Raw genomic sequence first — 23,475 nt, 5'->3', positions numbered from 1 at the left:
TCACAACCATCCAACATTCTAGCCTCTGTGGGTACTAGGCACCCATGTAGCACACACACACAGGCGAAACACTTGCATACATGCAATAACAATAACTGAAAAGCATCCTTAAAAAAACAATGCATGCTCTGTAACAACAGTAACACACCACTGCTGATCACCCAGTCACAGCTCAGTACAAATTCCCTTACCATCTAGTAAATTACTCCCTTGGGTTTCTACATTTAAAATGAAAAGTCGTGGATACTAATAATGCACCAGGCCAGGCATAACAACAAAAGCTTACTGATCTGAATCAACTCATGAGCGGTCCAGGGAGGGAAAGAGCAGAGCCACACCAAACTTCTCTTGGCTCATCACTCAGCAGCTAAGGTTCCGCCAAAAAGCAAGCGGCAAATATCTCCAGATCTGTGCTGTGATGATTCACTTCATCAGTATTTCCTAAGAATTGTACAGAAACCGCTTTTGTCTCTGGATGGGGAATTTGTAGAACTTCAGAAGTTACGAAACTGAGAGTCTCTGGGGGAATGACTTCTAAACAGAGAACAGGCAGTTACAACAGCCTTCCCCAGTCCACGAGCTGGTTTATGTTGTTATCTGCCATGCACAGAAGATGAGGCGCCTCTTTTATAGATCTTGTAGGCCACTGACATACCGTATCATGCATTTCAAATAGAAAAACTACCCATCTTTGAGATATAATTTCTGAATCTTAATCTTCTTGAAAAAGAAACAACATTGGCAATTTGCAGGTTGGATGTGAAATCTCCCCACAAGCGTATGTGTCTGAGCATCTGGGTCCCATCTGGTAGCACTGTCCTAGGAGGTTGTGGAACCTTTGCCTCTATGGCCTAGCTAGCAGGAATGGGTCATTAAAGATGACAATCCCCTCTGTGTCTAGCCTTAGCTCTCTCCTTCCTGACCCAAAAGTGCTGTCACGGAGCTACACCGACCCTTTATGCCTTCCTAGTCATGGCAGAGACTCACAGTCTCCTCTTCCTTACATTGCTTCCTTCAGTTATTTTGTCACAGAGACAAGAAAGCAACTATTATGGAAACATGTAATAGGTATGTGTTAATTGCAATTATCACTGAGCAATTAAGACAAGAACAATCAAGCGCTGAGGCTGCTTCTTTGCTTCGTGACACAGACAGCCAGGGTCTGCATAATCAGCACATTAAACAAGTCTGTTTAATAAACCAAAACACGAGGTACTAAAGACATCACACCAAACAAACAGGCAGACACAAACGTGGTATATTTTAAAAGCCAGATATATTTTAAAAAGATCGTGCTTACAATAAGTAAATTATGTAGTGAAGAAACATGAAATTGATGAGTAAAAAGGCACATTTGAAAAGTTTCAGAGTACGAAGACTTCCTTGTTTGTTCTACTAACACAGGAGGAAACGGCGTCAGATATATTACAATTACTTTCTCAGGGGAAGGTTTCTGTCAGTGGAAATGATTAACACTGGCTTCTTTTCTCCCTTCTCTGGGGCAGTCTTTCCCTTCCTTGGTTTGGAGAGGCGAGTTAGTCTTCTGCCATGTAGAGGCGATACATCAGGGCTACCGCCAGGGCTGAGACGGCTGGGATCACCCAGTTAGTCCACCAACTAGAAAGACACAAGAGCAAAAAGATGCTTGAGTGATCCTCAATACAGAGACCTCGGCCTGCCTCTGACGGAAAACTACCACAGCATAGTTTCCTCACTTCTAGAACCACTTTAGCTAAAAGGACGGCTCAGCTTTGCTAAGATGAACTTGAGCACAATGCACACCCTGGAATGCTGACCTCCCTGCCCTCCCCTTTTGTCATCATGAGAAAACTCACACCCGTGCTCTGCTTCCATCTAGTTCTGTAAACTTTATACAGAGAGCTGCTACTGCTCCCTCAACGGCCGCTGCCTGGAGCCGTGACTTTCCCATGACATTATACTCTGGGACACCTACCTCAAGGCTACACAGGGGAATGCTCCTGGTATGTTTTGCTCTCTTGCAAGCATCGACTAAGCATTTTAAATAGCACTAAGATGAGAATCAGACGATCAGTGTTCCCATTTGGAGGACACTGTCAGCAAACTCTACAGCTGAGAACAGACCCTGTCCCCTGAACCCCGAGTACTAAGGCTGCCACTCAACCTCGGCTTTAACATTCTCAGATCCTCCTTCAAAAACCCAAACTTAATATCTACGCTAGATGGATTTAAGCTGTTAAGAAAAGACATGCCCCAAGTATTTAGTCTGTGGTCTATCTCCCAAATTCCAAAGCATATCTAATTTATACATTGTTCAGCTTTTATAAGCTTTCAATATATGATAAATTAGAGATTATGGGAAAATCAGGGACACAGCTGGGAAGACCTCTAATGTAGTTATGGATTTTTAAATGGGATTTCAAGCTTTAAATCTCAACTTTTTAAAAGATAGAAATCAATGCCTACGCTCAGCACCCCACAATACTATGCATACATACATACATACATACATACATACATCTCCCCTCCTAATCTCACTCTTCATGTATCAACCCATTCAAAGAACAAGTTCCATTAGAAGATATAAGGTGTGACAGATTACTAGCACAGTCTCCATCTGAGTGGGCCTTTTCAGTTGACTCAGAGAGAGGCTAGCCTGACAGGAGAAGGGAGGTGAGGAGCACGGCCAGCAGGCAGAGAATGTTCTAGAACACTAAGAGAGCGGGACAATTCAGTTTGATAGGGTGAAATACAAATGTATAGCTTTCAGCTTGAGTCTAAAAATGAAAACAACAACAAAATGACCATGATTCTTCTCTAAGTCAATCTGACATGACGGAACCGCCAAAAGCCAGCTTGGACCGGAATATGGAGGGGAGATCTGGCTCCTGTAACAAGAGCGTCGTCACGCTGCACTCGGATTAGAGGGTTTAACTTGAGTTACAACTAATGAAAACTGAACCATGCTTGTGGAAACACAATGACCACGGTCTTCAAAGGTGCCCGTGTGTCAGGGAAGAAGGAAACGGAACTCAGCCTGTAGGAACAACCACCGCAATGATCACCCAAGGGACTGGAGGCCATGGAAATAAGGAATCCCACTTGTTCGCTGTGGTCCCCAGTGTAGATACATTCGGAGGGCCATGACATCTAGGGTCACTGTGAAAAGTCTAGGGTGGAAAGCCCCGAAGCTCTGGGCACACATGAGACCATGCCCAGATTGGTGGCTGAGAAGGATAGTGGGAATTCAAGCAGAGAATCAGATATGGGGGTGTCAATCAACTCTGACTCCTGAGCCCTCCAAGAGACCTTGTCTCAAAACAAAACAGACAGACAGACAGACAGACAGTACGTACCTGGAATTAGAGTCGACAGTAGTAATGAGAGGTTCCTGGGACACAAAAGAAAACATGAAGTTAAGGATACATCTGAGCATTTATCCCCCTGATTGAAATCCTGTTTTAATATTTTTTTTTAAAAAAATCACCATTTTATTCAACTCTATCTTTTAAAAATTGTTAAAAGGGACAATTATATCCAAGTTCTTCTTACCAAAAAGCCTAAATTTACCATTTTTCAAGAAAATGAAAATGTAAGGACAATTTTCCTTAAATTACTTAAGAATATAAACTTTATAATTTGAAAATGTTAATAGAATACATATAATAATCCACTTTTAACATTTCAGCACTTCAGCATAAAAACTGAAAACAGAATACTCATGGACACATATGCAAGACTGTATTACTGTCTTTTGGAAAGGAAATTTAATTCTTCAAAGCATGGAATATTAAGTAAAATGTCATTTAATTCATTCAAATCTGACAGGGCTTAAAAGTGTACCTATGCTACATTAGAAGTGCCTCAACTAAAACAATAAGAATTCGTGTCACAGGCTAGACCACCTTTTCTGAGATTTCTTTAACTCACTGCATGGCACCAGAAAGAGCCCAGACTAACTCAGAAACCACTCTGCCTAACCAACCAATAAAGCTCTGTTTACCTTCCAGCACTTTCTGAGCACAGTCCTTTTCACCAGGACCATAAAAAAAAAAAAACAAAAACAGAAACAAAAACAGACATATTTTCCCAAACCGTTCAAAACCTGCAGCCCCGAGAAGCACACACGTTTAGGGTTTAACACTTGTTAGGAAGCACACTGGTCATGTTCCACACCGGCGAAACTGTTAGTGCTCAACAAAAGCAGCTACAGACAGGCCAGCGCCATCGGAAAGTCACGGCTGTACCTCTCCGCGGCACAGATGAAAACTTCGGGAAAGCAAGCGGCCGTCTGCGGCAAGGCAAAGCGGCGCCCCTGCGGGGGGTGTTAGAGAGACTCCCCCCCCCCCCCCAGAGGCAAATTCACTTTAGGGGTGCATGAGCAAAGCAGGCCGGGGACACACACCAACCTTGACACATCACCTTTAGGGTTCCTGACACAGTAGGGAAGAAAGACAAGTCCTTTAGAAAGAAAACTTCACACTTGTTACCTCTGCAAGCAGACTGAAATCCTGGTGGTCATGGGAATTCATAACCAGTACAAGATTGTTTTTCATGAGTATGATTAACACTGACTACCAGAGACAATTAGATACACCAACCAAATAGTATTCATTTATTAGAAGAAACACAATCACAGAAGACACCAAAGAGCTCGCCGAAGGCACAAGACTATATCGCACGCTGGATAGTTAGTGTGAGGAGGCAGACACTCGCTCGTGATACAGGCAGGGACTTATGCATTTTCAGGGGACCCTGTGCAACCTCGGGTGGCCTTCCTTGCCTCCCCCATCTTGGTGGCTGCATGGCTAACACGAAGGCACCGGCGTAAGGTTAAAATATTGCTGAGACTCAAACATGCCCGCGCCAGTTAAGACGCTGTCATAAGGGCAGGCGAGATGGCTCAGCGGGCAGAGGCACTTGCTTCAGAGCCCGACAACCTGAGCTCTCCTGATCCCTGGAGCCCATGCGATGGAAGGAGAATCAGTTCTCCTGAAAGTTATCCTCTGACCTCTGACCTCTATGTGTGCGTGCTGAGGCACACAAGCCTATGTGCATACACACACACGAAATAAATAAATATTTTAAAAGTTTAAATATAAGTAAATGAAATGGTCCTAGCATATCACCACCACCACCACCACCACCATCACTGGTAACGATGACCCTCCAAATGGTAGAACTTAAAAAAAAAAAAACATAGTTTTTGAATTGTCTATTTTTTTCATAGCCTTAAAACCCAGAATGCTTGAGAATTTAAGTTGTAACGACCACATAGCAGTGGGATAAAGAAGTCCGTTTTCTCTAGTGGCCAGTGTTCTGAGGGGCTCAGCTAGGTTCAGGGAAGGAACTCAAAAAGATCAGCCACCTGGTTTCTGTGCAACTTGGAGACCTTCTAACTTGTAGTAAAAAAGGCTAACAACTGGTATATGGTGTGTATAATGACTTACAGAGGTCATGTGAGTCAGTACAAATTATGATTAGCATCTTATAAAAAAAATACCAAATCCACAAAGCCTTTGCAAACCAGCTACCCCAATGAAGTTCACGTGGCCTAGCTCACTCCTTCACTGGAAATCCTGACAGCGGAGCCTTCCTAAGAAGTTCAGAGATTCCGGCAACTGAGGAGACCACAGCTAGACGTGTGATTTTTCACCAGCAGCTCACTGGAGCTTCAGGGCCTCAAGGTCTGGGGATCTCAGAGACAAATACAACCTTGCATATCACGGTGCTTTGAAAATAACAAGGAAGAGCACCAATACTACTAATACCTTCTATGTAAGCGAATTTGGTTGCTGTGGATACATTTAAAGACATGTAATTTCTGCGTCTGTAAATTCCTTAACTTGGCAATTTAGCTTCTTTTGGGCAGGTTCAAGCTAATACTCACCAGTACATCATATTTCTCCAAATTAAACTGACATTTTAAGTAAGTAATAGTTTTTTCTTAACACCAAGGACTAACGCATACACCTAAGCATACTTGTGAAGTGCTCTACAGCTGCGCTCCAATTCCAAGCACAATGTTTATTTAAAAACATCAGACCACAGAACACATTCTCCAGCCTAAAGACGATTGCATGTGACCCTGGGAAATAATTAAAGACACAGTTTTGTTTGGCAGAAATAACAAAGCCCCCAGAAAAGTGGCAACACATTTTCTACTGTGTCCCTTGCTTCCAGCCTCTCAAATAACCAGCAAGGGTCACCCCCATTTCTTCCAGCTCTGCTCCTGTTTAAGCAAAATCACAATAGGGAACAAAGGTTTTTTTCATTTGTTTGCTTTAAAACAATAAAATAGTCCAAAGTCGGTCCATCTGTAAAATCTTGAGAGTAAAAGTATCTCCTTTGAACAGTGAGTAGATGCAGATGCCAGCGAGAGGTTCCACACCCACTGAACCATGAGTGATGGAATGAAGGCCCAGTGTCTTACTGAGAGCAGCTCCCTCCTGCAAAGATGGGCAGGGGGGCTTTCAGTAATGCTGACAGTGCCAATCCCAGAATTCATCCTGCTCTGTGCTCTGTCCACCAGCTATCCCAAACATCAAAGTGATTACAAATGCAAATAGAAAACTAGACACCCACAGCGAACAGCAAACATAGCAGGAACACACTGCCCTTTGGGACAGGCCTCCCAGGCTAGCCTCAAACTCACGATGTAGCCAAGGGTGATTTCTGGTCTTCCTGTAATCATTGTAATCACTCTCACAAGCACTCAGGATTACAGGTGAGCAGAATAATGGCCAGTTGTTGGAGATTGAACCCAGGGCCTCATGCATGCTGGGCAAGCACTCCGAGATACACAGCTGCACCATGAACACGTTACTAAGAACAAATGGACAAGGGCCTGCAGTGGTCCGGGGTATGAGACATGCTTACCACCCCACACCTGCACAGGCACTACGGTTAGAGATGCGGTTAGCCTGCAGCAGACCAAAGCTCAGGAAACAAACCTCCCCCAAGCCTGTTTTCCTGCAGGTGAATGACTTACAACAAAACCATTAACATACTAAACATCTCACAGGACAGAAACAGACTTTTCCCTGACAGACTCTTGGGTCGGGGGGGGGGGGGAGGCAGGATACACATGGGACAAATTGGTGCTCCAGTGTTTCAGCTGCCTGTAAAACAGCCACAAAAACCATGTACTAGTCAGATTCTGAGCAACTGTCACAGACAGCATGCAAATTCTCAACACCATTTTGTTTTTGTTTTTTGTTTTTTAAATCTTCCTGAAGCACTCCTATCACCAGGGTTAAGTGTGTTCTCATTCTGAACAGGACAGGGGAAAACAGAAGTTAAATCGCCATGTACTGAAAAGCACACACATGGCTCTTCTTGCACTGTGTGAGAGTCGGAGTAAGCACGGCACATCCGCACACACGTGCACACACACACACACACACACACACACACACACACACACACACACTGTGGAATTACTGATGTCAGGCACAGCAAACAGCATCGTGGTGGCAGAAACGGCACAATGGACTTTCCAGTACTCATTGCAAGCTCAGAGACGCTCGTCCTGTGTGCCTTCTCCACGAGGACCAGAAGCTCAGAGCACAGTGGAAAAGCTCAGCTTTCTTGCTGTCAATTTTTAAGCAAAACCTTCCCTCAGCCTTCCTTCCTTCCAGGCCAGAATTAACTCATGCCTGCTTAGACTTCTCAGGACCTCTGGCTGGCTGTTCTCATAAATTCTTACTCTAGATTTAATGAGCAAATTAAGTGAGAAGGTCAGCTCAGACTGAAGACTCGCCTTTTCTGAATGCCTACGATGCCACAAAGCTACAGAGAAGGAGAGGCATGGGTAGTCCCTTCAGAGTTAGGGAGGAAAACATGCTTCCACTTAAACAAGCTCTAAGTCCTCTGAAAATAAGGCTTAGGTCAAATCTTTCAGAGAGAAGCACAATTTTTTTTTTCCCACTCACTCTATCTGGTACTGGAGACTGAACCCAGGGCTTCATGCATGGTGAACAAGCATGTTCCATTAAACTATACACCCAGACTTTTATTTATTGATAACTATGATGTTTTAAAAAGTAATAGATTAGTTGTACAAAGCAACAAACAAATTCTCTTCAAAACCACAAGGACCGTAAAACAAACAAACAAGAAACCCAAACCAAACTCTTGCAAAGCCAGAAAGTTACATATCTACCTCACCTAGAAAGACCTGCTGTGACCTTTGCCCCATTTGGACATGTACTCAGTACAGTAAAGGTGCACAGTGTCCTCTGCCCACCACCGCTCCTCCAGACGTCTGCGCAAACTTACCGAAGGCTTGGCTATCTTGGATCTGTCATCCTGTGAGGAGAAAAGAGACGAGCGAGCAGTAAGAATAACAGGACTGCATCTGTAAAGGTCTCATTTTCAAAAGGCTGACCGTTTTTTGAGATTTTTTAAAAAAAATTACTATTCAATGATTAGCATTTGGTGTTCAGCAAAGTTAAATACAAACCTTGATCCATGTGATTTGACAGCAAAGATCAACAGTAGATTGAGGAACAAGAGGCATTTCCGTCTACGGTCCCCGAGTTTGGAATGGACGCATGACTGTCTGGTTCTTACGTGGAGGCGTTTAGAGGCTTACTAGAGTTGAACTATGACTTTCAATCCACAGAACAATGGAAAACAAGACCCTTCCCTTCCTTCTCTACTCTCAAGTTCACGGAGATATGCATCTTTCTGCTGTGGTGGCCTCAGTGAAGCCTGCAATCTCCCAGCAATATAATTATAAACTATTTAAACCTCAGGCTGAGGATGTCAAAATCTAAGAGCATCTGAATGCTGACTACAGAGAAACCACAGGGAGGTGACCTAAATGAAACCTGCCCTCCCTCCTCAGGGGAGTAGAACTTAGAGGAACAGGACAGAGAGGGACGTTCACAAGGACAGACCTTGCAGATGCAATACACCCTGTTACTTCTGGGAAGTGCGCCTATGAAAATGTGTGGAACGATAAAACTTCCAGACAAGTGAGACAGAGTCTCTCAAAGTATATATAACCTCCCAGCAAATCCAAAAGACCATAGACAAGCAGACAAACAGACACAGGCACACACAGAGACAGACATAGACACACAAACACAACTCAACAGAATTTGCTCTAAAATGGATTTCTGGGACTTCTAAAAAGAGCCTACTTTTATCTTTTCTTCATTTGTGGTTCTTACAAGAACCATCATTCACACACAGAAGACACATAAAAACAGGGATATGCCTGTATTTATTTATCTTATCTTTAGTTTCTTGTTTGCTTACTTAGGCTGGGGCAGCTGGCTATTTGTCTCTCATCACAAAAAGTGTATTCACGGCCACCCTTCACTCCCCTGGCTGCAAAACTGACTGGACTGATGATCTGCCCTCTGTATGTGCCTCTCTGTGGACTCTCAGAGACTGGTGAGTGTCCCCGGGACAGGGCCTTGGAGCACAGCATTCTGACCCTGAGTATAACAATAACTATAATCAAAAAAATGCAAAGCAAAGAAAGGTTGAATCAATTTATTTATGACAAAATGGTGTCCTGGTGGCGCCTATAATCCTAGCACTTGAGAGATAAAGGCCTGAGGCGTGAGTTCCAGGCCACCATGGGCTACATAGGAAGCTCAGGCCAACCTGGGCTACTTATTGAGACCCTGTCTAAACAAAGTATTCGAAAATCAGAAGAAATGGTTTCTGTTCTATTCTTTCTTACGTTTTCTGTAGTTGCAAATCCTGACTTACCAATGACAAACAGTAGCCTTCCAGAAGAAGAAGAAAGGCACCCCCCACCCCAAGAAATGACTTACTGGATGGAGCTCCCCGATGATGTATGTTTTAGACAGTTCTCGCGCGTCGGTAGAGTGCCCAACATCCTCAAAGTTCTCAGTAGCATCGCCCCCAGCTTGCTCTCTTAGGACTTCTTCCCCACCAGGATGCTGTTCAAAGGACAGGTTGCATGACCATTAAAATCTTTTCAGGAAAATGAGCTAAAAGGAAATGGTTAGTTTATTTAATCAAATAGCCCACCCCGGAAGTCACAGATGATAATGGCTGACTCTTAGGTGTCTACAACGTGGACTATAAGCATGCTTCTTCACTATCCAGTTCCTTGGTACAGCAGAAACTTCCTCTCATGCTATTTGTCCCCATGCTTCCGACCCAGCAGCGGTGTCATAGGATAGCCTTGATACTGTGGTAATGCCTGCTGTGCTTTTCAGGAAGTTCCCCAAATTTCCCCCCCGTCATCTGTCTCTAAACTGTCTCTTCTACTTAAGACTCAGACTTGGGACCCTCTCAGTCTGAGTGCGGACCAAGGAAAGACCATTCATTGGTCAGAGAGAGGTGAGCACAAAGTTTCCCTTCAGGATGCACTCTGTACCATGTACAGCCAGCACTGCTCACCAGACAAGCAGGAAGGCTCGGGCGGGGCATGATATTAAGTAGCTGCCATCAGTATAAACTGAACATCTAACAAAAAAGAGAGTCCCCTTTCCACATGGGGATGGGCAGAAGGAACCTTGTATTTGGCAGAGGCATCTTAGTGCTCTTAGTTGCAGTAATTGGAAAAACAAAGGACAGTCATGCTTCAGAGAGCAGAGTCCAACCAGAGACAAGAGACCTTAGGTGACAAGGCCTAGAGACTCCTGGGTAAGAGTTCTCAGACACACAGAAGGAAAATACACTTGGTTAAATCATCCAAGACACTCTGGCAGGAAAGCAAAGCAAAGAAAAAAAAAAACACTTCTTATATTTTTGGTTATGAGTATAGCCTTTAACAGCTCAGCCACCTCTCTAGCCCCCAAAACCACCTCAGGGTCCATAAGCCAACTCCCTATGCAGCTGACTGCAATTGGGACTTCCTTCTTCCCAATGACAGAAAATAACAAGGACACCCACTATTGTTCAAAGGTGGAGTTATTCTGCTGCTGAAACCTGTTCCTTCTTTACTTGGACACATCTAGCACTAAAGCGTACTGTTTCTTCCTTCTTTTTCATAGAAGTTATCACAAGCTACATTGTATGAAAAAAGTCAAGAAACACAAACAATACAATAATATTGGTTGATAATCTTGCTGTCAAGGGAGCTAGACAAGGAAAGTTATGATCATTACCTTGCACACTCGCTTTACTAAGTACAAAGCAGATGAAGTTCCAGAGTACAGAGATTGTAGCTTCTAGTGTTTACTACATACTCTGTGTGGTGGTTTGAAGGAGAATGACCCCTATAGGCTCCTAAGTTTGAATGCTTGGTCCCCAGTTAGTGGAACTGTTTGGGAAGGATTAGGAGGTGTGGTCTTATTGGAGGACATATATCACTGGGGATGGGCTTTGAGGCTTTAAAAGCCCACACCAGACCCAGTGTCTCCCTCTCTCTGCCTGCTGCTGCCTGTAGATCATGATGTAAAGCTTGCAGCTACTGCTCCCATGCCATTCCTGCCTTCCTCCTGCCATAATAACCATGGACTAACCATCTAAAACTGTAAGCAAGCCTCTGACTAAAAATGCTTTCTCTTATGAGCTGCCTTGGCCATGGTGTCTTTTCACAGCAATAGAACACCAACTAAGACACTGTGGGAACTTGAGAAAATACTAGTAGTTGGGGGCTAGAAAGGTGGCTCAGCAGTAAAGAGCATTTGCTACTTGCAGAAAACCAGATTCGGATCCCAGCACTCACGTGGGGTGGCTCACAACCACCTGTAATTCTAGTGTGGGGGAAGGGGATCTGTCCACATTTGGTACACATACATACACTCAGGTACAACACACACAAACACATTAAAAAAAAAGAAGAAAATACTGGTCACAGCTTTGGAGGATATATTTTAAAACACATCAGACACATATCACTATGTTTAATAAACACGACAGTGTCTTACTAAACACTTCCCAATATTAGTGTCTGTCCTTAGCATGACTTCTTGCACTGCATAAACATTGCCCTAACTCACTGGGATGTGTTCTGCTCCAGCCATTCTGACAATGAGAAGTAACTGATAAGAATCAAATGCGCACGGAAGACGCTAGATGTATCTCACAGGTGTGGCAGTGGTAATCAAGACTTTCTGGATCTGGAACAATCTGGAACTGCCAAACAGTGATCTGACTTAGGAGCAGAAAGGCAGGCAGGTAGGAGATATGAAGTGACCAATGTCCCCACAGCCCAGAGGTGACCAGTCCCTCACTACTGCTCCTCAGCTAATGACTTAATTCACAAGTTACTCAACTTGGGATTCCTGCTCAGGACAAGTGAGTCTCAGCAGATCTCCTGGAGTCTCACTGTCCACCAGGAACAGCCTGTCTTCCAGGACAACACAATGAGGTGACGCCATCACCTCGGTCTGCTATGGAGTCATGGGAATCCTGGAGTGTAAGTGCCACGGTGGAGGAAGCACACATCCCACCTCAGTTACACAATAATCTTAACTCAAAGAGCAGTGCAAAGGGGCAGCCCTCACCATACACTCCCATGGGAAAGGAAGCAAGGGCCGTGTTTGTCTGAAGCTCTGTCTCCAGGGTGGACCTTGCCTAAATCCTTTGTCACGCAGTGTTCTAAGGGAAGAAAGAAAACATTTCGGGCTATTGGTCTCACGGATCGCTGTTGAGTGTGTGTGTGTGTGTGTGTGTGTGTGAGTGTGTGTGTGTGTGTGTGTGTGTGTGTGTGTGTGTGTATGTATGTGTGTGTAAATAACTTAGAAAAAACACAACACCAAATAAATTGATTGCTGTTGAAATGTTGTAATTCTACCCTAAAAACTTTTTTTGGAAGAATCAATAAGAAAATCAAAGCCTGAAAAATTGTTATAAGATAAAATAAACTTCAAGTCCTGATAAGACAGCAAAGATAAGGGAGTAACTCTTGGTAATATCCAGTATTTTCCTTGAAATAAATGATGCACACAGAGAAAGAGAATGTGCTTGCCATGTAAATTAAGTCTACCTCATTACATCATAATTGTCTGAAACTTGGCAATTCTTCTGCCATTCTTATTCTTGTTAGTAGGATACACCGTAGTTTTCATAAGCACACAAGGTAGTTTAAGACTGTAATTGTGATTAAAAAAAAAAACAAAAAAACCTAGGAGTGCACATAGTGTTCATGTCCTATCTTTTGGGCATGTTGTAGAATTTGGGAGTGGCCCACAGAAAAGGCTTTGAAAGAGAGGTGGTGTGGGAGCCTATTTTCAGGTTTCTGGTGGCTTTACCCAGCAGGTCTGCATAGAGGGGATGATTAGGACCACAGGCCTGAGTGCAGGTGTCTGAGATGGTCTGCACTTGGCTGTGCCGGGGGGGTGGGGGGGGGGTGTTTCTTTTGCTCCACCCCTTGGCATTTCTATAAATACCCTAGGGCAGAGACAGTCAGGGCCCGTTAGAATAGGTTCCAGGCCCTCTCGAGGCTATCCTGTATTTTCTATTTATCTCTACACTCTAAATCCTTCTATCTAATGTTTCCTGCTGCTCTCACTCTGGGGAAAACTCTGGGGAACTGTGGGGTTGGTGGGTAGCCATCCCACAAGGTGGTAGGGTAGCAAGTGCCTGGTGATTTTCCTGAATTAAGGAATGCATAACTGCACAAAGCCAGGGGACGGGTACATCCACATCAGACGTCTGCCTCCACCCACCCGACTCTGACAGCAGCAGGCAGCTGTAGAGCCCGGAAAAGGAGGGAAAGGTGGAAAGGGACACAGGCTGAGTAGAACGAGACAGCCAATCGTTTCTGTGAAGGGTTCCCATTTTCCCAAAGGAATATTTCATTTTCTGTGTATGTGGCGCTAGTTAATTCGCACGACAAATACATGCCTTGTGTCCTCAAAAACCGGACTCAAGAGTCGGCACAAACAGCCCTGGTTCCTGCCTGCAGAGGCCACGGTCTAACAGGCAGACATGAACCATGCTCAACTGTGAACACCAAGTGAATGTCACTTCTGAAATCACATGGTGAGTGCCACCAAGATGAAAAAGGAGTGTCACCAGTGGAGAAAAAAATGCAGAGACAACTGGAGTTGTGAGGGACAGGAGTTCCAGCAGGAAGTCCCTCTAATGCAGGAGTTCAGGGACAGGAAGGAAGCCAGCCTGGGACTCAGGAAGGGCAAGGACAGGACAGGCCAAGAAGGCTCCCAGGTCTTTTCAAGGATCTTGGTCTTTATTTGGTGAGCAATGGGAAGCCACTGACACACATTTAAGAAGGAATGAAGGTGAGAAGTCACATTTCACTTTGAGAAGAGTCCTGAGGGCAAGAGAGGGGAGAGTAAGTAACCTAGGCTAGAAAAGCTGACAGCTCATAGTGCGAGCAGGCCGGATATGAAGACGGGAGATGAGGGAATGGGAGCTGGTGTGGGAATGAGACATGAAAGACGTGAGACAGAATAGATCACAGGGCTTCCAGTCAGTGAAGAGTGACTCAAACATTGATGAATGGACGACCGAACGCTTGGAAGACCCAAACGACAGCACTAACTGAAGGAACTGGGAATGGGAATCCATAGAGACCAGATCTAAACTGGTTGTTGGAATAACCTTAGCGATGCACTCTGTGCACATAGCTTGAGAGATTATAATTCTTTCCATGTATTTTTGTGAATTCCCAACTTCCTTAGCTGCCCTGATAAACCCTGATCCTGCCAGTACATGAGAACTCTCAGAGATGAGGGAATATCAATAACTGGTGTTAAATAGCCTTCACTTTTTGATCTGAAAAAAAAAAAGGAACTCTGTTTTAAAATACTAAAAGTTGGCACTGTCCATTAATCGAGAAATTTTCTGCCACATCTCCAACTCAGGACTAAGGATACATTCAGGAAGTCATGATACAAGTTGCACATTCCTAATCCCCAAACCCCAAATCCAAAAATTTACTGAGTGCTGCTGGCATGATACCCCAAACGGAAAATCCTATAATCTGACTTCATGTAAGGGGTTATAACATAAGTACACTAAAATTATATTATAAAATGATGCTCAGGCTATGTGTGTAAGAAGGACATGGCTTTGCCATATATACCCTGCAAGAATGAGGAGCATTCTCAGCAATTAGGCTGTTGACATTCCAGAGATGTCTACACCACCCTGGAGGGATGCACAGTGGTTGTGGAGGAACCCAGAGGAACCCTCTGGAGGTACTTCAGCTACAACAATGACGCCAATAAAGAGCTCAGTCTTCTTAGAAAGAAGAAGCAGCTCCGGTTTGAGAAACGGTGGAGAAATGGGAAACTGATGATTGTTCATATTGTCTGTAGCCACGGACAGAGCACCAGGCTGCCATGAGAAGATGAGATCTGTGGACGTTCACTTCCTCATCAAGGTCTATACTCAGGAGAATGTGTCTCTTGTTCAAATCCAAAGTTTCTTGGGTAGAAAATTCACCTGCAGGGGTCTAATGTGGACAAGTGTGGCTTGTTGGGTTTCTCAAGCCCAGAAAGATGAGTTAATAATAGAAAATGATACTGAACTTGTTTCAAATTTAGTGGCTTTGATTCAGAATGCTATAACAAGTTTGTTTGTTGTTTTTAAAGGACAACAGAAAAATGTAGGTGACATCTGTTTTTGAAAAAGGAATAGTGCAGTGGTCTAGGTTGGACTTCCACATCTACAGAACCAAGGTCCTGGAGCAGAACTCTAACTTGTGGTGTCCAACGACGACACAACAAACGGCTTATGAGGAAACACAAAGAAGTGTATGAAACAAATGGATTTCATACCAGTGGGTCCCATCCCTAAGATACCACTGTGAATATACAAATATCCCAAGATCAGAGGCTTAAAACACTCCTGGTCCCAAGAATTTCCAAACTGTATTACAAACAGTTAAAGTTGGCTCCTGAAATTCAGCTGGTCTCAGCAAAATTTCCACTCACGGATCTCTTCTTGAAATGCTGTCTTTATCTGATATGTTCTCTCAGTCCTTCAGCCCACCAGACACCTGGTCCCCATGTGCAAACTCTGAGGCTCAGTCCTCGGCCCTGCTCCCAGTCCACTTACAGGCTGTCTCCTGGTGATTGCATCTCCAGTTTGCATATCACCTGTCCACTAACGAATACATTTGAGCAACCACTTCCATGACTTCACGGTGCCAGGCTCCTAGTACATCCATCTCCTTAAAAACTTCACCCAGTGCCCAATGTACATTTCAAGCATAACGTTTCTCTCTCCTGCCCTAAATACCCTCTTTCCCAGTCTTTCTGTCCTCAGTTAACGTTGCCACCGTGATCCCAGTTGCTGTGGCCATCTCACTCCTGCTCCAATGACAATTTTTCAGATACCGTCCTTGAATTCCCACTCCTAACCTGGCCTCCCTTTCATCCCACACTATAGCCTTTACCCTTCCCTTCACAGATCACACTGTTACACTTTCAAGTCATAAATTGGTTTGCAAAACTCTTCATGACTCAGACTTCAGCCTGTCCTGTTCTCCTCTGTTTGCCACCTCCTTCAATGCCTTCAAATATGTGCCGACTAAACACATGAGAATAGCACAGACCTTTACTTTGAGGATCACTGCATATGCCAGCCAGCCGAGGAGCTGAACTTTCTCACTCCAAACGCTTCATACAAATCTCCCTTCTCTGAGCTATAATAGTTCTTACCCTTCAGGTCACATGACTTCACACTTAAATGATAATTCATTAAATTAAAATCAACTTTGTGCAAAGCACTGTGGGGCACATAGGAAAGAGCACCACCCAATCCCGTCTGATTGAATAGTAAAACAGGCTCAACCCTGTTAGTAACTGGATGGGAGAAAAATCATTTTAAAAAAAAGTATGCGATCTAATCCTGAAGAAACATGTACTTTCTTTGGGCTAAAAGAAAAAAACAGAAAAACAAAACAAACAAACAAACAAACAAAACCAGAAGGCCTATGGACTTCACTGATAGAGCTTCAGTTCTGACTAATCATGAATGACCCACAGGTCCTAAACATCAGGCATGGCTTTGAGCAATGTTCCCCAAGAGGCAAGTATGAATGAGCTGTGTGGCTCCCAGGTACCCATATCACACAGCAGTTGCAGGATTTTCATCTTCATTAATGTTAAAAAAAAGTCTCCTAGCTTTAGGGTAAAATAGGCTCAAGCTCCACACACCTTCATCCCTCACGCCCATGTATGTGTGTGTGTGTGTGTGTGTGTGTGTGTGTGTGTGTGTGTGTGTGTGTGTGAACAGAATAGTCTGAAATATATAAACATTTTGAAATGATTCAATCGAGCTAATTATCCTATCCATCGCCTCACATACCTATCAGGGTTTTATTGTAGTAAAAACATTTAGGATTCACCCTCTTAGCAATTACCAAACATACATCATACTTAGCAAGAGTCATCATGATGTTCAATATACCCCCAGAAGAAGAGTCTAATACAAACCAAATGTTTTCTTTGTAGCTGACTCATCCCAGGAAAGGCACAGCTATGAGATGGCCAAGGACCAAATGACTCTTCTGTAACTACAGAATGGATATCAGGATCAAGTCAAACCTGCTTTACAATCCTCCCAATCCTAGGACATGAAGAGGTTCTGAGAAAGTCCTGTTTGCACAATGAGATTAAAGCTTATGTAACATTTCATTCATATTAATTTAAAATAAATTAAGAGTCATTGCTTTACAATAACTAAAGATCTGAAGTGGTTTCTTAACCTTCTCATCTAAAATTTATTTAAATAATTAATTTAAATTATTAAATGTAAAATATAGCAATATATATATCAGAAATTAGAATTCAAGGGCCTACCTATAAAAAATGAGAAATATAAATAAGGTCAGGAAGTAAGTATTAATGAATGACAGCAATAAACTCAGGCAAAGAAGGTCACTTCAGGTAGGAGAACAGACAAGAAAAGAACCCTCACTATTCAGAATGACCGACTAGAAAAGTAGGGCTACCCCTGACTGCGGTAACTGGGCATCCCAATCAATGGCATTCGGTGAGCTAGTGTGATATTCAAAAATCAAAGGTGTATCTTTGGTTTCCTTAAAAAAGTAAGAGTTTTAAAAAGGAGACAATATCACAAACTTGGTCATTATTCCTCACTGAGCAACATTTATCCGTAACAAATTTAGTGCTATTCACAGACCCTTGGCCGATGCTGATAAATGCTCAGATTCCCGTTTCATCTTTCACTAATAATACTAACCTAATATTTTTATGTAATTAGTTAAATTATTTGCTGTGAGAAATTAGACCAGCTAAAAGCACGACCACAACATCAACTTATCTTCAAAGCCAGCCATGATCCTACTCACCCTACACCTTTCCAAATAAACTCTAGTGACAAGAATTTAATCTGAAAAGTACCTAGCCTGGGAAGAGAACACCCGTTCCTGGGATTGCTTTCTTCATGAGAGATACCAAAGTTATCAAAGTGGCACATGCGAAATCTCCCTAGGGGACCAGATGATAATGCCATCCACAGCCAGGTTCTAGGAACCTCAGTGAGAGTGCACGTCTCTTGTTTAAGACTACATTGCACAATGGTTTACCCCAGGCCATAAAAAATAATTAACCCAAACATTACAGGCAGAACTGGCTATCCAGTGTATTTCTGATCCAGTACTGTTCATATGCAAAAACCTATCCCCAGAGGGTCCTCATCTTCACCCCATCCTCTGGCTCCCTGTCAAGTCTCTACTTCAGTAACAACTAGGAGTAAGGATGATACAGCGTGCACCATGTAACAGCTTTGCCAGTGGAGATGAGAGCCGAATTCCTCACACACAGAAGACAATGAATACTGGAGTGAAACAGAAGAAAGTGTTCTCTAAAGAACAACACTACATGAACATCACACAGCCCTTGAATGCATCTAATAAAGTCATGACCTGGGGTTACTTTTTATGTTACTAGGACAAGAGTGATAAAATATTAGTAAAGTGATATTTCAAACCATTTTTAGAATGAGGCCAGAAGGCAGTCATAAGAGACAGCCATATTAGACTCTATGACAGTGGTTCTCAACCTTCTAATGCTGGGACCCTTTAATACAGTTCCTCATGTTGTGGTGACCCCCCTCAACCATAAAATTACGTATGCCGCTACTTCATAATTTTGCTATTGTTACGAATCATAATGTAAATATCTGGTATGGATATTGGATATGTGACCCCTGTGAAAGAGTCATTTGACCCCAAAGGGGTCGTGACCCACAGGTTGAGAACCACCGCTCTATACGCTCCAGGATTTTTTTTTTTTTTTTTTTAACTGCAGGGAGTAAAATCCATTTCAGATTTTCTGAGACCTAGAAATAGATCTACAAGATCTGATAAAAATAATTTAGACACTAGTTATGATATAGATTATTTGTGTGAATAATAATTCTTAACACAGATGCCATGAGCTCAGATGAAGAAAAATAATGCTGCTAGAAAAGTCAAAATCACTTTAGATTAAAACGTGCTTCCTGCAACTGCCATTTCAGAGATACCCTTTCCTCAGTGAAAATAATCTCCAGGCTCATTCTTTACCTCTGTTAGTGTCTTGGGCGCTTTCACAGTTCCTGACTTTCAAATAAAAAAACAGGGCATAGTTTTAGAACTATCTTTGTCAGCTGTGTTCTTCCTTAACACAAATAATTTAATAAAATGAAACTATCTTCAACTTGATCCAAAGTAGTTTTGCTCAGTGGTTGGCCTTAATCCCTAGAATGGCTACATTTCACTGGACTCAGAACACACATTATAAACTTCCAAACTCAAAGATCCAAATGTCTCTTCAATGAAAGCGAAAAGCTTTGCATTCTTGTCCACTGGGAGGTCCTCTCCTATAGTGCACAGCTCCAGTCGTTTTCATCACTCCAGACCCTTCCCCGTCCTCTTAGAGACAGAGCACTGCTGAATGCTCATCCCAAATCATTATGACCCTCTCTCGTACTCTATCAAAGCCTTGCAATGGTGACCTCCTGCAGCCACTCAGACGTCTTGTATTTCTCAACCAAGGAGCATCTCTACCTATGGTACAGGGGACCAGCCATATCTGGTGAGAGACTGTGGCTCCAATGTATTCCTCTTACTCGATAGTATATAAGCTCAGCAGATGTAAGAGATGCCTCCAGCTTGCCTTTTGGCTGGGTATCCCACATGATTGAATTCTGGCTAATGGAAGGCAGATGCGAAGGACTACAGAATCTTCCATAAGTCGTCCGTCCTTTGCCCTATCTTATCTCCTCCCTTGCACTGCTGCTGCTAAGCTTGAGGACGAGGACCCTTCCCCACATTGCCTGAAAAGGGAGTGTGGACTTTTCAGGATAGAACTGTTAACACAGCCCTGGGCAGGAAAGCTACTTGGTTTGACAAGTGAATAAACTCTCATCTCACATGTGCATGGTTATTTGGGTTTCCATTGAGTTTAAATCTAATTACTACATCAATTAGCAGAACTATTAAGAAGCCTTCTGTATTGTTGACTAAACAGTATAGAATAGACATCTAGATAGAAAAACAGGAGTTTTTAAAACACAATCTAAGTCCTTTCTGGATAGATAAAATTGAAGTTCAAAGAGCAGGTAAACAAAGGAGTAGAGGTCAAAAATAACAGGTTACTCACGGATGTGTGCAAAGCCTGTTATTAGTAAAGAAATTAGTTTCAATAAAGAAAACTATGAAAGACTAGGTGGTTAGAATTACATAAGCACATAGGTTGTTGAAAGCCAGCACGTTGCAGGAGACTAGTGCTAAGGACCACTCTGAGGCCTGAAGAAGAACAAAGCGTGACAGATATGCCAGAAGAGCTTTTCCCCACCCAACACAACGGGCTGAAGGACCCAGCCACACAAAGGCTGAAAGCCAGAGCAGCTTAACTCTAGGAAGCCACAGCGATGCTGCAGGACAGTGTTGCAATAAAAAGCTGTTACCCATGCTTGATGTGAACTAGTCTGGGGCAGTCGGCCTTACAGCAACCACTCCTGGACTCTTGCTAAGCCCGGCCTCCTCTGAACCCAGAGCCAAGCCCAGACACACTCATCTGGGCCAAAGAGCCTGAATCCAAAAAGACCAGAACTGTAGAGATTAAAAGGACCTTCAGGGAAGGACTATCTGAATTTTACAGGTGAAGAAAGTGGGACAAAGAACTGACACAAAGGCCACAATTCAGAAGAAAGGACAGGGCCACAGTTGACTCAGATCAATGCTTTCTTGAAAAGAGTGAACAACAGAGTAACTTTCTACCCAAGGGAAAACTTCAAAAACAAAGCTTCTTCATAAATTTCTCTTTAGGGAATTTGGAGGGAAATCACTCCTTTAAACTCGAGAAAATGAAATGCTTACCACCCTAGATGCTCCAGCTAAGAATAATTCAAAGGACAGGTGTATACACACACACACACACACACACACACACATACACACACGAGCTCTTAACTGACCACAGAACTGCCCCTATAAAAAAGTAATACTATGTGGTCCAAAAAGTCCACCAGTTCTGGAGTTTGAAACAGGCTCTTTCATTACATACACACACACACACACACACACACACACACACACACACACAGGAAAGTAAACAAATTCCCCAAAGCAATGACAAAGCAAAAATGAAAACAAAAACCCACAAAAAGAATAAACAAATCAGCCAAAAAAATTAAAAATCACAAACAAAAACCTAATAGAGATTATCTGGAATAGTTAAAACAAAATGAAAAAAACATACAAAAATATTTGGAAAGCAGTTTAAGTAAGATTTAAAATAACAAGACAGCCCAACCAAATGTTTTCTTTCATTTCTGGAGTCTGTTTTTCTAAGGCAGCAAATTATGGTAGCCTGGAAGCTGGCTGAGTCCACCAGACTTCTCTGGCTCATTCTGGGCTCTGCAGAGGAGCCAGCACCTCCACGGAACGTGAACTCGCCTGCTCACCGACTCCTTGCAAGCACAGCCTGAATTCTGAGCCATTCCACATGGGAGATCTTAGATGGGCTCATGTGGCAGCCACCTGTGCGGTCACCCGGCCAACACACAAGCCTGCCCACTCATTCAGACTCAGTGCTACCCCACTTCCTGTGGGGGACCAAGGTGGGGAAGCCAAGGGGTGGCTCGGACAGTGTGGGCGAATAGGTAAGCACCAGGCATTGATGCAATGGCACCAAGACAGGGCAGACAAAGGGAGAGCGTGAGCAAGAATCGAGACAGAGGCCTGGGGAGAACATGATGGACTTGTCACAGAGGAACAAGCAGCTGTGTGCGACCATGGAAAACGTGGGGCAGATTCATGGGGCAGGATGGGCTCCTCTGAAGCCAGAATTAACCCATGTAGACTGGAGAAAAAAAAAAAATCCTCAGAGATTTTGCCTGAGATACCTGCATTTCACAGTAATGCCTCAACGTTCCTGTCTGTCTGTCTGTCTGTCTATCTATCATCTATCCATTCATCCTCCAAAGTTTCCCATCCTTTCTGTCAGCCTCTAGTTCTCAATCCGTGCCCTTCCCACTTGTGTAGTTAAAGATCTCAGATTGGGGGGCGGGGTGCTCAAGGAGGACCCTGAGACAAACTGGGGGGTAAGGAGTTTATTAGCAGAGTTATCAACACCATGAACTGTCAGACAGATAGACAGCATGGCAGGGACTCTGCAGAGAGGAATCAGGGCCCGTGAGGATAGAGGTTTCACAGTACAAGCCCACAGCCAGGCTCTTTGATGGCCAGGCAAGAGTCAGGGAAGGAGGTGAGGAGCAAACGCATGACCTTCGGTACCAGCCTTTATGTAAATCCCTCCAGGTGAGAGATTCTAGCACCTGGAGTCTGTGAGATGGGGGGGCTAGCAAGCTATGTCGCAATAGCCTGCCTGCAGGACCTGTGAGGAGAGGGGAAGGTGCCGTGGCCTGAGTAACAGCTGCAGTCCCATACGTAGCTGTTTCTTCCACATGAAAACATCCCATCTTTGAGGGAAAGGGGATGCTAAGAGGTTTATGAAACTTACCAGACTCACAGGCCCTGCAGGGTCACGTGATAAGCAACACTTGCTGAGGAAAGGAAATTGCTCCGAGGTATGGCTACCTAAAAGTTTCCCGAGGTGGTGCGGCTTGTGTGAGTGAGTCCTCACTCATGCTGGGTGGGCTTTGGGGTGATGTACCTGCCCAAGGCACCCAAGATCCCTGAAGCAACCCTCTCACTCACACGCCTGTAAGTAACGCCAGTAAATTCATTGGTTCAACAAGACTTGAATAGGGTCATCTCACTGGCCTGTTGTCATGGCTCTTCATGGGGCGAAAAGATATTTCCTTACATCTCCCTGGGAAAAGTCGCCCAGCATCCTTCTATTAGCTAGGAAAATGTAGGGACAATAGGGTCAAGTAACAGTGCCAGATTACGTTTAACAAATGCCGACTGTATCAGGAAGTGTTCTGAGAGCATGTCAACCCTTTCAACTGTCTCCACAGGCCTCCAAGTGGGATATTTCTACCATCATCCCAATTTTAGATGCACAGGGTAAGGCTCAAGATGACGAAGCTCATCAGTGAGAATTTGGGGCAGGAATTCAGGTAGGCTGATTGCAAACCAAGTCTCTACACCACTGTGTATATTGGGAAGAA

At 43.7% G+C, this 23,475-nt stretch overlaps 1 protein-coding gene across 2 annotated transcripts in view; it reads right to left on the bottom strand.

Annotated features, from left to right (window-relative positions):
- Nucleotides 1-1,240: 1,240 nt before the first annotated feature.
- Nucleotides 1,241-23,475, bottom strand: part of LOC128113042 (cytochrome b5) — a 32,464-nt gene continuing 10,229 nt past the window's right edge. The window contains exons 2-5 of one of the 2 annotated variants that reach the window (XM_052742720.1): nt 9,774-9,902; nt 8,260-8,289; nt 3,336-3,370; nt 1,241-1,617 (exon numbers count right to left, since the gene is read on the bottom strand). In XM_052742720.1, coding sequence (XP_052598680.1) covers nt 1,536-1,617; nt 3,336-3,370; nt 8,260-8,289; nt 9,774-9,902 — 276 coding nt within the window. In that variant the 3' untranslated portion in view covers nt 1,241-1,535. Of the gene's footprint in view, nt 1,618-3,335; nt 7,689-8,259; nt 8,290-9,773; nt 9,903-23,475 lie in introns of both variants that reach the window. The other variant, XR_008219318.1, reaches the window with a different exon arrangement.

Source organism: Peromyscus californicus, unplaced genomic scaffold (assembly GCF_007827085.1).
Source record: "Peromyscus californicus insignis strain IS unplaced genomic scaffold, ASM782708v3 Scaffold_17__1_contigs__length_78620276, whole genome shotgun sequence".
In the NCBI taxonomy this organism is placed as follows: Eukaryota; Metazoa; Chordata; class Mammalia; order Rodentia; family Cricetidae; genus Peromyscus; species Peromyscus californicus.
Note: the sequence above shows the minus strand (reverse complement) of the source record. Positions and strands in the feature narration are given on the sequence as shown.